At 40.4% G+C, this 13,319-nt stretch overlaps 2 protein-coding genes across 8 annotated transcripts in view; one reads left to right on the top strand and one right to left on the bottom strand.

The window, feature by feature from the left end:
* The first annotated feature begins 3,670 nt into the window (after window positions 1-3,670).
* On the top strand, window positions 3,671-8,589 carry LOC105334258 (uncharacterized). Its single transcript, XM_011437634.4, has 5 exons — window positions 3,671-4,504; window positions 4,627-4,746; window positions 4,871-4,930; window positions 5,329-5,529; window positions 6,584-8,589. The coding sequence occupies exons 1-5, from the start codon at window positions 4,435-4,437 to the stop codon at window positions 6,841-6,843; spliced, it is 711 nt and encodes a 236-aa protein (XP_011435936.2). The 5' UTR covers window positions 3,671-4,434; the 3' UTR covers window positions 6,844-8,589.
* LOC105334260 (uncharacterized) overlaps window positions 8,585-13,319 on the bottom strand; it is a 24,810-nt gene continuing 20,075 nt past the window's right edge. For all 7 annotated transcript variants that reach the window (XM_020069748.3, XM_034459096.2, XM_020069747.3 and 4 more), the window contains exons 2-9: window positions 12,561-12,644; window positions 12,294-12,342; window positions 11,444-11,496; window positions 11,025-11,099; window positions 10,817-10,885; window positions 10,041-10,166; window positions 9,822-9,908; window positions 8,585-9,707 (exon numbers count right to left, since the gene is read on the bottom strand). In XM_020069748.3, the coding sequence (XP_019925307.3) occupies window positions 8,742-9,707; window positions 9,822-9,908; window positions 10,041-10,166; window positions 10,817-10,885; window positions 11,025-11,099; window positions 11,444-11,496; window positions 12,294-12,342; window positions 12,561-12,644 (1,509 nt within the window). In that variant the 3' untranslated portion in view covers window positions 8,585-8,741. The remainder of the gene's footprint in view (window positions 9,708-9,821; window positions 9,909-10,040; window positions 10,167-10,816; window positions 10,886-11,024; window positions 11,100-11,443; window positions 11,497-12,293; window positions 12,343-12,560; window positions 12,645-13,319) is intronic.

Raw genomic sequence — 13,319 nt, 5'->3', positions numbered from 1 at the left:
AGATCGATTTGGAGAAACATACACATTTTGAAACGATAGTATATGATTTGATCAGTTTTTCATTATAAAGTATTCCCTTTAATTTACATATCTACCTGCGTATTTATATTACGTTGGTGGAATGAACGCGGTATTTATTGCTTCATATTTATTGAAATAAAGTGCATTCTTTAATTATTTTGTAATCATTAGCACTCGGTGTTCAAAATCTTAAAGAATCGCAATAGGGGACAAATGCTGTAACGAGAACATGTTGTCTATATCCTAGAGCATCACAGGGCAGTGTTTACGGTAGACTTATATTCATAATTCTCCAGGTGAATGTTCTAATAATTCTCGCGCAAGCAGCATTGATCTGTTTTCCCAGACTTTGATGTACGGTACACCCGTTTGTAAATTACCTTACCGACAACTGGCTTTGATGTTCGATGATTGACAAGAACAAACCGAAACACCGCAGACATTCCGCCCCCCCCCCCCCTACCCCAAACGATTCTACCACATCTACTGCCTATTTTCCGTTTAATTGCTAAACAGGGCGATCCACTTCCTCACGGTACCGGGGTTTGAGGATGGTTACGCCCGGGGGTGGGAGTCAACGGTCAGGTTCCTTGGATCATCGGGAGAAACAGGTTCAGAGTTTGGAAGCCAATGTAATAGTTCAGTAAAGTGGGATAGATTCTTGTGATGTGATTTATTCTGCACCAAACAGTTCTGCAAATAAAAGCAATATAAATAAAGTCGGTCGAAGTCGAATTGTGTGATATATATATATATATTAAATTTACTATCAGGTTTGTGAATAATGCTTTGAGATTGCTATGAGATTTTATAGATCGACATTTTATCAAAACAAAACACTAAAGTCGTGTAGTTTCAATAACACGTATTATGATAAGCAATAAATCCATGTTTGAAATAAAAAGACGATTTCCAAATTGTACAGCGGGTATAACAATGTGCCGGATAAATAGGCCAGTAACATGGACTGTCTGATATGCAGCTTCAAAAAATTAAAAATACTAGATAATAGCCCGCGCAAGCGCGGGAATTAACATTATCATGATATAATGCTTAATATTATGTTGAACCATTTTTTTGGTTCATGTTTGTAGATACCTTGTCTGATTTTTTCCTTATCCTGTTCTTTCAAATCGAAATAAAAAACAAACTGCATTGTTGGATATTTAGAGGAGAGGTTAGAGATGAAAAATCTAAACTAAGATGGACAATATATACATGTACGTGGCCTTAATCCAGCTTACTTTAAAAAAAATAAACTTTTTATCGTATTTATTTCAAACCAGTGAATGGGTATTAAATTTATATTCTCTCTCTCTCTCTCTCTCTCTCTCTCTCTCTCTCTCTCTCTCTCTCTCTCTCTCTCAATTTTGTTCTTTAGGTCAATTTTTAATATAATTTCTATTTATGTCCCAAGTAAGAATTTCAGACATAAAAGACTGTTTTGAAAAACAATTTGGAGGGAGGGGGCATTCCCATTAATCTTCCCCGTTTTGTGCACACATGCATCACTTATCGATATAGACGTAGAATACAATAATCTGTTCATTAATCATGTTTACAAATTAATATCTAAGGTTTACAACCAAATCTGTCGTGGTATAAAAAAAGTAGGAAATAAAAACATGCTAGGTTATGCACTATTATCTATTTGCATGCATATCTTTAAACCAAAGTTGTCAGATTCAAAGTTTTTGCCCGATGGTACAGATGTAACTTGTCCTACATTTTCCGCCATGGTGTCAATTAGACGACCCGTTTCTGGGCACCCCGTTCTGGAAAGTTCTTTCCATTAATACTAAAATCGCATTAATTGTTCCAATTCATTTATTAACTTTTTGTATTAATCGAATTCCGATCCAAGGTATATGCCCGCAATGCATGATGAACTCGTCCTAAATTTTTCGTTAATTAGTCAATCCGTTCTTGGTTACCCTGTTCTGGAAAGTTCTATCTCATTCTCTCACCAGAGGTCGTGCTCCGCAAGCGAATGAGTATCAAAACTAAAGAAACGAATTGACTTATTTTATTTATTTAACATAATCATTTGTCAAATCTTAACATCTATGTATTCTCTAAATAGGCCTACAGTAAATATATTCACTCTTTACGTAATCATTCAATATTATTTCATTGCAAGTATATATTTTGATCGGTACTATCCATGACTTGGATCCGCCAAAGCGTGTCCACCACCTTACTCTCATTTTTGCTATTTTTGGGCTTGTTTGTCGAAAATGAAAGAGGTTTTTGATGAATTTCATATACCTTACGGACATCATCAAAGGTGTAAGCATGTACTCTGGTGCAGGCATTTTGTAGTTTATTTGCAAAATGTTTTAATTTATCAGTATAGATGCCATATATCAAAGAGTTTATAACCACTTTTCTTTTTGTTTTAACTCGATCGCCTTCAAGTGAGGTATTTACAATGATACAAAATGTCCAATGGGAATATGGTTCCATTACAAAAAAAAGTTTCCTATGCGATATGTAGAATTTCTATACAGAGACAAATCCGATGGGAGTATTATGTTTCCTGTGGGGAAAATGCATGATTTATTTTTATCCTTTAGCAAATAAAATTCAAATATGATTTTAAAATATGCTACATGTGCATAGGAATAAAGGCATTTTCCTTTAAAAACCATTTCTTTTTTTCCAATGGGATATCAATTCGTACAAGTAAATTTTCACCTGTCAGGTGAGACACAATAAAGACATGTACCGAATGGTGTATCATTATATAAATGGAATTTTTAAAAAAAAAATCTGAGTCTTAGTCGGGTGCACTGGCATTCTTCAAGTCGCATTCAAATGCGCGTACTTGGATGAACGAGACTGACATCGACTTAAACGCTCATGACGTAACACAGGGGAATGTTTAGAGCGGCGAGGCCCCCGTAAATTGTCTAGCACACGACTGGGACTGACGGCTTGTACAGCTGTCTATTGCAGACGAAACAAGAACTACGATCACGTCGTTAGAGCGGACAGATCCCGGAGAGAAATCCCTGTCGCCGTCCTCCCTGTGTTAACACTCCAATCAATACCCGTGTATAGTAGATACATACATGTACACGGATTTTATTGTGTACTCTCTAGCTAGGTACAGCGGTAATGGTGTTACAGTGTTAGGCAAGGTAAGGAGCCCTCGCGCGGAGTCTGTGTGGGTGGAGGTAAGCTCTACCAGAGGACAGTTGGTGATCAGGTGATGACAGTGGAGTGGTGGTTATAATGAAGCGGTGATCTTACACGGAGGGGGGGGGGAGGTCAGATTAGATTGCCGGTTTGTGGTGTTGTGGAAAGGATACAGGGAGCTCTTGTAGTCTTTGTGGGTGGATAGGGGTAGGGTATTCACCACCACGATCGGTTAGACGTGGCGATGGTGTTGGAGGGGGAGGGGTGTCATGAAGCGATGATCTTAAAGGTCTAGGTGGATGCTCGATAAACAAAACACAGGTAGAGACACGTGTTTGTACATCATGATTTACTAGTCCACAAAGGTAGATCACACAGTAGGTTAGTCAAATACCGCGTGGAAGTATTGAATTTGTATCTCCGATAACCCCCGACAATGCTCTATACGTGCATATTTATATTATACACACAAACACACACGTGTTATTTTAGTATTTTAATAATTACTTGTCTCAGTATATTACATTACTTAGCGTGCATACAAATGTTCATGTATTTCTGCAATACAATTCTTATACATATTAAGTAATTGAATTTACCTTCCCCCTCAACCCACCCATCCAAATTTGAAATTTGTAACATCCACACAATATTCCTTCTGGACTCCTGCTTTACCTTTTTGCATTAGTAAGATTGTCTTTAATCACCGCCGGACATTTCTTTTCATTCATTAATCTTGATAACTAACTGTCGCATTGAGTGACGGGACGCGATGCGTGTGTCGGGAGTATTGATTCAGTGTGACGGCGGACAACACCGCCAGAAGTCTCGCGATCGTTCCCCTAATCTAAGTGAATGCGTCTGAATGAATGGGAATTAGCTGCTTAAATCCAAATCGGTGCCCGGATAGAACACATGTAAGTAAACTGCCCACACTGGCTGGTGCTAGTTAGGTGTCCGTTCAAGCGACACTCGGGACACCAGCATTGTAGGTGTGACACCGGAAGTGTACAGGACTCTACACGACTCACGCCCCCGGGCGCTCTGTTTGACATGACGGGAAGATGGTAGCCCATCAGCGCACGGTGCGCCGTGTGTGTGTGCTAGCTACCTGTTTACTACGGGGCTGCCAACCAGGAAACCCTGTACATCGGGCCTTCAGTGCCTGTGGGTAAGGTGTATGTGTGTGTGATTACACGGAATTAAGTGAACTAGCAGAAGACAGGGAGATCCTCTGTAGGCGATTGCTGTCATGCTCAGACTGAGGACGTGATGGCGAGCCCGAACGATTTTCTACTGCAAACTGTGACTGGTACAGAAACATCGGCGGAAACACACACAGGTACGTACAACTTGTTCAACATGTGCACACACTGTAAACTACGGAATAATGTTTAATGGGTAACCTTTCTATGAAGAAAGCAGACGATAGATTCATTAATTTGCCGATGGTTACCGTTACAGTACACGAGGATTCAAATGGCGGGAAAAGCTGTCATTGCCAGGTTCTTCAAAACGCTTATATGGAGGAGGAGGATGCATACAACTTTATCTGTCACGTTAACAACTCTTTCAATAAATCGGGTGAGTTGACATCAAGGTCAAGGTCAAACAGTTCAATTAGTAATTAAATTGTAAACGTTTGCTGTCATCTATCTGTCTAATGCATTTTAATCAATCGAGTAATTGTTTGTACAACTTTCTGTAGTGGTGGGACTTCTGATGCTGACACTTGGCCTGGCGATATCAGTTCTGTGTTTGACATTTGGTGAGTAACACTCGATCAATCGGCGCCGTTCTCCATCACCCTGCTATAGGGGTTAGCTGTGCTTCTGTTGGCATCAAGTCGACGTACGGAGATTGTAGCAACAATCCGACAAATCGACCGAAGAATATGCTTATAATCGGGCTCATTGTGTGGTAAATACGATAAAGGAAGGAGACAGAGGCAGATACAATGTTCATGTATACAGCCTTCTAATGAATAAAGTCATACCTTGTGAAAGAAATTGTGTACGTACATGAATGTTGTCAAGGCGTTAACAGACAATGTTGATTTTTTTTTGGGGGGGGGGGTGTGGATAAAATCTGCATGGGTACAATCTCTAATCTAGTTCTTCTATTTTGAAAGCGAAGTGATTTGATTGGTTAACCATCTTGTTTTAGGAATCCTGGAGTTCCACAACTGCCCCTGTGAGCCCCTGCTTCCCCTGTTCCTGACTCTCAGTGGAGCAGCGCTCTTACTTAAATGTGTTCTCCAGGGTACCCGGATCATGTTCAAGATAGCGCCCCCTGACGGCGAGCGACACTGTCTCTACACTGTGACGGACATGCTGACGTTGTTTCTGTTGTTCTGGGGATTCACAGGTAAACTCCACGCACACAGGCAAACTCTCTGGTCGAGTTTATCTCCACCCATACAGGCAAACTCTCTGGTCGAGTTTATCTCCACCCATACAGGTAAACTCTCTGGTCGAGCTTATCTCCACCCACACAGGCAAACTCTCTGGTCGAGCTATCTCCACCCACACAGGTAAACTTTCTGGTCGAGCTTATCTCCACCCACACAGCCAGGTAAACTCTCTTCCAAGATTTACAGGCCAGAATCTCTCATTATGGGGATTCAGCCATTTTGAAATCTCATGCTAGTTCGTATGGTTCACAGCAAATCTCTAGTTCTAAGGTTTCATATGTAAATCACTTGTTTAGGGGTTCACATATAAATCTTCACGTGTAGATCTCTAGGATAGAGGTTCACATTTTATGTTAATTGTTAGTTCTAAGGTTTCACATGTTAATCTCTAGTTGTAGGGATTCAGGTGTGGATCCCCATAAGGAGATTTATGGGTAAAAAAATGTACACGGAGTTATAATATGCAAGATATGATACATGTATGTTAATTAATCAAGCTCTTTACAAGCTGACTATTCTAATTCTTCCAAAGTAACTGTCTTACATTGTACCATATATACGGAAAGTTGTGTTGCAATTGCAGTTCCCCCCCCCCCCCCAGTTTTACGAGATGTTTTGTTTGGTGACTTAGGTCTGTACTTTACTAAATATAAACAATATTTACACGTTATAATCCTTGGCATTAATTACTTCCAAATTGATAAATAGACGGATGTTTAAAACAGCGCGGGTTTCTGGAAAACTCTCCTATAGTACTTTTCATGGGCAACATGCCTCTACCATACTTATTACGCTCAAATGGAAGAGGTCTGTAAGGGGGGGGGGGGGTCATAAACTGCGTTAATACATATTTGTACTTCATTATATACTAAATTTCATTTCACTTGGACTACTTGCATGAACATTCAAACTCTATCCCGCCTAGATCATCTACTTAACACGTGTACCGTGATGCCAGCTGTGTTCGGTATGTACAAGCTCGCTAATTATCCAATTTGTATTTTACAGGTGCTGTGCTGGTGTATAATTTGTTAAAAATCGCCCAAACGGAGGATAAGGACGCAATACATTACTGCGATTACCATCTCCTCAGCCTCGCTATCGCAGTGGTGACGGTGACGTTCGTGTTGATAGTATTCACTCTCTTCTGCTATGCTGTTCTGTGGTTTATCCATGACAAAATGGAGAACTCTGAAAAATTCAAAGACTATGTCATAGAGTCGGAACTAGACAGGCGGAAATCACCAGCGGGAATTATGGGAAGGTGATGAAGGGACACCTGCTTCATGTTACAGTTTACGTGTTGTGGTCTAACTGAGATCGGTGTTACGTCACGACACCCGCTAATTTACGGGGAGTTGACTTGCCATTTTATAGGAATAATTCGTTATATATTTGTTACACAATGTTTTACACAAGTTTCAGTGTCCTTTGTTTGTTGAACAATTTGCGAGGTGCTACTTTACAGACAAGCGATCTGAACATAATGTGCGCGCAACTTTTTTATTTAAGGATGTTTGGGGGGGGGGGGGGTGGTATATGATTAAAAACATTGATCAACGTGTGAAGTATACTTTTTGGGAGTTGATTTTAATCAACTCTCCTATGCACTTACTCGGGCAAAGCGAAAGTGAAACAGTGTTTGGACCTAAGCACAAATCAATTATACCGCTGACAACACTTAGTTCTTGAAAATAATCGATAAATTCGATGTTTTGTATTCTGAAGCATTGTTTTTCAAGAAAACTTGTTTATTAATACCAGGAAAATAGTTAGATTTTAAATTGTACAAACAGTTTAGATATTTTTTAAAGTCGTATGTATTCCTACGCTAGAGTTCAATGTAGTCTCGTTCAACCAGACGCTTGGCTGGCTCCGTTAATATCCGACAAAACAGAGTCTCTCTTGCTTGTCGGAGATAAACGGAGACGGTCGAGCGTTTGGTTGAACAAGACAAGAGTTCAATCTTGCCTGGATCCATACAATTTCTCAGAAATATTTCTATTACTGATACTACTTGCCATGGAAAATCACATATCATTGATTTTGAATAAATGATAATTGATAAAATCAACTCCCGTCAGTACTTCAGTACTTTGATGTATATATGCGATAAAACCTGTAAAAACTTTGTTATTCTTACTTTTGATTTACAGACAAGCCGGGTCGATTTCCACCACAAGGTGGTATCTGGGCTCCTATTGACTTTATACAAGATAGTCGAGGTTTAGTTGGATCTAGGAGTAACGTTATCACAATGAAAAACAACAGAAAGAGATACAGAAAGCAATTATCTCCCTGGAATTCACACTGTTAAACCTAACACACCTTAAATTTAATTTGTAACTGGAGAATTGTTGATTTTCAAAAATGTGAACTTCATGCTGTGGGGCAGCATGGGGTTGATTAGGATATCGCCGCAATTTTATAAAATATATACACAGATATGTTTATAAATGCGAAAACATTCAGAGATATAATTCAATTATCCAAGGTCAAATGAAATCACGCACAAATTGAGTAAAAATCAAGAACCAATTTTAAGTAATTGCTACGATGTTATTGGCAATTACTGTGAACTGCCGGTCACTGACAGCCTTTTTCAAATAAAAAGAGGTCTACTATCTTTCCTCTTTTTTTAGCACCACCAATTTAAAGACGATGTACTACAATGTTTCTACAATGGAGACGTGTGAACTCGAACAGAAAAAATCGAGAAGATCTTGTTGTTTGCGTATAGTTCGTTCAGAAAGATAAAAAAAAAGACTAGTATGCACCGATTTCACTTTGATGCTATCTCCATATCGAACCTGTTACTGCTGAGACTAAAGTATCTCAAGCTTGAGTGTCCGAGTTTACCATACGTCTCACAGATACGATCTCATTCAAGCCAGACAAAAACCCGCCAGCGATTCAATGCACCAGGATCAGAGGAACTTCTGGACGAAATGAACTTGTTATCACAAAACCCCAAAACATTTGGCGTAAAATTAACAATAAAAATCTAAATTCTATTTACAGTTGATTTATTCCTACGGCAAAGTACGCATAAATTAAACAAGTAAGTGCAATATTTGACTTGATTCGATTTGCGGTAAATTCGTTAAGTACGCAAGGCGGGATAACTCGTAGTAGATCGCTGGTACATGTAATTGGATTACGGTACTCAATTGTTCTGTGATGCTCGATTCTCGTCCTTTGAAATATCAAATGTCCCCTCTCTACAAAGTGTCACTTCTTCGTGATTCCTTAAGTTCTTGTTCGATAATTTGTCACCGCTCCCTTCCTGTAGTTCGCATGTTTTAATCTCGCTCTCACTAGGTTGAACATTTGAAATGTTGTCTGCATCTTTCGAAGTCTCGTGTTGATCACTTTCCAGTGTCTGATGCTGGACGTCGTTTTCTTGAAATTGGACGCCTCCTTCCAGTCCTGTCTGGATGCCCATTCTTCCTTCATCAACATGTCTTCCAGTGGTGACGTCATCGATATTATCTTCATCTCTATCACCAGCGGAGGTGTCTTCAGGAGGTTGTGAGGAGATGGGAGACGCTGTCTGGCCGCGGACATCATCTTGCTGGGCGGCGTTTTCTCCACTGTTTTGTTGAAGTCCTGTGGACTGGAAGTTATCCAACTCATTGGTCTCTGGCGTTGGCTGATTCTCATATCTCCTGGTTTCTTCACTGTAAGCCACCAGGAGGTCCCTGTGACTTGGGATTGAGTCCTCGGACTTGTCTGGACCCTCGGATATGACCGCTTCCTCCTCGTTCACTTCATCTTTCCCAACACCAGTCTCCTCCGTGCCTTCTGTCACCAAGTGCCGGACAGACGACGCTGGGGACCTTGTGGTGCTGAGGTCGTCCTTGGAGTCACAGCAGACGACACCCGACGACAGGTAATCCTCCTCTTCTTCTGGAACTTGCGACAACTTCCGGTTTGTTGTGTCCCCCGAGGACAGGGACTGCTGGTCCGAGAACTCGCTCATGCGTGACGATTGAGGATGAGGCGATTCGGAACAGACAATGGTTGCGCCGTCTGCAGGTTGTTCCTCGTCAGGTGGATCCGGAGCCGGGTGGACTTTGGTCCTCTCTTCTATACCCACCATTACTCCCACGCTTAGCCCCATACTCATAAACTACAAGAAATATAAACCCAGGGCCGTAGTGGTCGGTAAATACTAAATATATAACTTGGTTATTGGTTACACAAACATTCTCAGTAAATATATCAATCATATGATATCTCTTACTTGTATGAGGCAGATGAGAACCAGTATTGTCGCCCAGACTGGTAGGTTGGCATCGAACCAGTGCTGAAGCTGCTGAAGGCATGGCGTCTAAAATAGACCAAATTTTTTTACGTATTGATACCATTTACTGCATAAACAACAGTATTTACAGTAATTACAGCATATAAAGGCAAATAATTTGAAACCAGTTAGGTCACGAGTTGATGAGTCGAGACCCACCGTGAAGAGAAGAGTCCATGATTTGGTGTGGACCGACAGGGTGTCATAGACCTTGAAGCAGCTGAGGGGGAGGTCCGCTAGGTGGGCGCCGTACTCTGTGTAGTTGTTGACCCCACAACACTCCAGCTGAAAAAATTAACACCCCTCCCTGATAACTGTGGCAATGTCTCATCTCTGTCTAAAATACTAGTCACTGCCATAATACAGGACAACTATATTTTTGTTACTTTACAATTTGTATGCTTTTAGCCAGACTACTCGACTCCACCAGCTTATTTCTCTTTCCCCGCAACTTGCCCTGCTGCTTGATCCTCCCGCCTCCCTTTCCCTCCATACCCCCGCTTCATGCCATTATTTACCCCTTCCTATGTCTTTACTCCGGGTATTGAGCAAACTTTCCCGACACATAAAACCACGACCTAGTTACCGTCCCTTACTCCCCCTCTTTGATTTACTCACCAAACTATTTACCCCACCATGGTCCGCCACCAGTTACACACGCCGCAGCAGTCACATATAACCGCTATTTTTCACACTAACATCCCTTACTTTCCGTTATTGTCCCTCTATCACCCTCACTTTCCCATTTTTATTTTACACTTGCCCCCCACCCCACCGCTGCTTCCTTTCACTAACCCCAGTATTTACCCCCACTCACCCCCTCTTTCCTGCCATCATATACCCCACTATTTACCACTATTACCCCCGCTTATATCCGTCACTTACCCCACTATTACCAAACTTACCCCCCTCCCCCGCCTCTTGCCGTCACTTACCCCGGCCTGGAGTGTGAACTTTGTGTCGTTGTTGAGCTGGGGCCACGTGGAGGTGATCAGTGTTGGAATCTGTTAACAGAGATATCTCATACATTGGTCGGTGAAAAGTTTTTATCGAAGCAAACAAACACTACAGATCCTGACATATAGAGACATGATGTATCGGTGTTTGACGTCTTCATCGCGTCATATGACGTCACTGTCCTACCTGATCCTTCTGAGTGTAAGCACCTATTGCTATGGCAACCTCCACGAAAACGAAAGCCACCATTAATCCGATATACTGAAAAAAAAAATAAAAGAAAGAAAATGAATATGTACATTTTTAAGCAACAAACATTACACAGGGAAAGGTTTCTGAGCCTGAATTCCATGCAACGCGACTTATTTCGGCTTGAACGTGATTGCATATTTAAGTTTCTAAATTACATGCAATTTACATATTTTTTAATCTTTCACAGACTTCATCTTTTTTTTTTTTAATTCTGATCATCCTTTAACTCGGCACACTTCCGAGTAAGGAAAATTAGTCCTTTTAAATGATAGACAGACACATTGGCTAAAATTGTTAAACAACAGGTCATTTTATATATTATATATATTTTTCTATTACCTCTGAATACTTACAAGTTTGAGTAGACAGATGCTTCTGAACAACCCGCCGAGGCATCCTAAAAGTCCTGTAATGTTCATTTAATATGTAATTTACTACTGTTTTAATGATGTTATTGATATGAGAATAAATCATTTCATAATTGATGAACTGTATTGATCTATACATTGCAAAATTTCTTCGTAGTGTTATCATAGATAAAGACACGGGAAAATGTAAATATTATTTTATTTATCTTAAAAAATAAGGTTGTATACATGTAAGAAATTTAAAAAGTCAGCATGAGAGTTACTGCGCTTAACAGGGCAAAATGCACCTTAAGTGAAGGTTCACACATTATATTCTTCTACAATTCCAACGACTACAAGTCTGGTGTACGTCAACAAAGAAGATGTAACTATGCGAAATATTTAACACACATTTCACATCACTGAATACCAACACCAAAGGGGAGGAGTGTGGTGTCGGACAGAGCCGTCTTGACGACTACTGCCTCTGTACTAAATCGCATGCATTATTAGAAGGGCAGGGTTTACCTGCAAGTGGAAAGGACGAGTAAGATTTCAGGAAATTTTTTTATCGGGGGAGGGGTTATAAAGAATCAAACCTCAGGGTTTACCTTTCGGGGGGAGGGGGGTTATGACGGTAGCGTTAACCTATCTATAAGGGTGAGAAGTCAGTCATTGGGGTTTACTTTTCGGGAGGGGGGGGGGGGGGTAAGGAGCGGGTGGCGGCTTGGTTTATCTGTCATGCAGTAGGAGTGATGAGTCAGGCTTCAGGTCAGGGTTAACTTATCCGGGGGGGGGGGGGGGGTTAGCTACCTGGTAGGTGAGCGTGTCAGACTGCAGGAAAAATTACACATACCTGTGGCTGCAATGACGAGTCCCAAGAACAAGATGACGTACAGGAAAGCCTGAAATTGACCAAAAGCCAGATGTCACTTGAAGACAGAGATAAATACAATAAAGGCAATCGCCCGTCGATTAATTATCAATCTCAGAACATTTCGGAAAACAATTTATTTATCACCTTCTCGAAAAAATCTTTTAATTTAATCTTGCTTTAAATTGTTTGTTATTGGGATTTCTTCTAAAAAATTATCAACCTATAGTTGAGGTGAACGTTACTTACAAAGGCCACTGAGAGGAACTCTGTGTTACTGGGGAGGGAGGACAGTGTCCATGAGACGAAGCCCACGATACCGATCCCCACCGCCTGACGGGACAAAACACGCCGTGTTACAAAATAATCCATTACAGGAACATATCATTATATGAATAATAACTGAACAAAATATAACAGAAAAAAATACAGAGTTAGTACCAGATACTGAATTCAACGTTTTAATAACGGGGTCAGTAAGAGACGTTAGAAGACGTTGAGGCCAGCACTTTTCGGTTTTAGGTTGAATTTAAGGTGGTATAGGACATGTAGATAAAAGCACATTATAGTCAAAATACAATCTGTGCAGAATTTTCAAATTCTTCAATATTTGACCAAAGGGCTGGGGATGGCTGCCATTTAAGACAATATTGACCCCCTTTAAAGAAGAGCTCCATATAAAGATAATGGAAAATGATAAAATTATATGAAATTTTTCTTTACCAAATATCAGTTGACAGGTTGAAAAATCACATATTTAGTTTTAGCTAAATCTGATGGTTTTTATATCATATTTTGCCCCCCCCCCCCCTTAATTTGAACACGAGTACTAATACAGACTGTCAAATCAGGGGAGGCATATCGTATCAATAAAAAAAACCCACACGCAATACGAATCAAAGTAATGTAATATCAAAGTTAATCCAACTGAAGCAATAATAAAATCAGTTTTCTGACAAGAACCATGAAGGATGCAGCAACAGAAGACAATTGCGTGTAGTGCTGAAG

The sequence above is a fragment of the Magallana gigas genome, chromosome 7, assembly GCF_963853765.1.
Source record: "Magallana gigas chromosome 7, xbMagGiga1.1, whole genome shotgun sequence".
NCBI lineage: Eukaryota > Metazoa > Mollusca > Bivalvia > Ostreida > Ostreidae > Magallana > Magallana gigas.
Note: the sequence above shows the minus strand (reverse complement) of the source record. Positions and strands in the feature narration are given on the sequence as shown.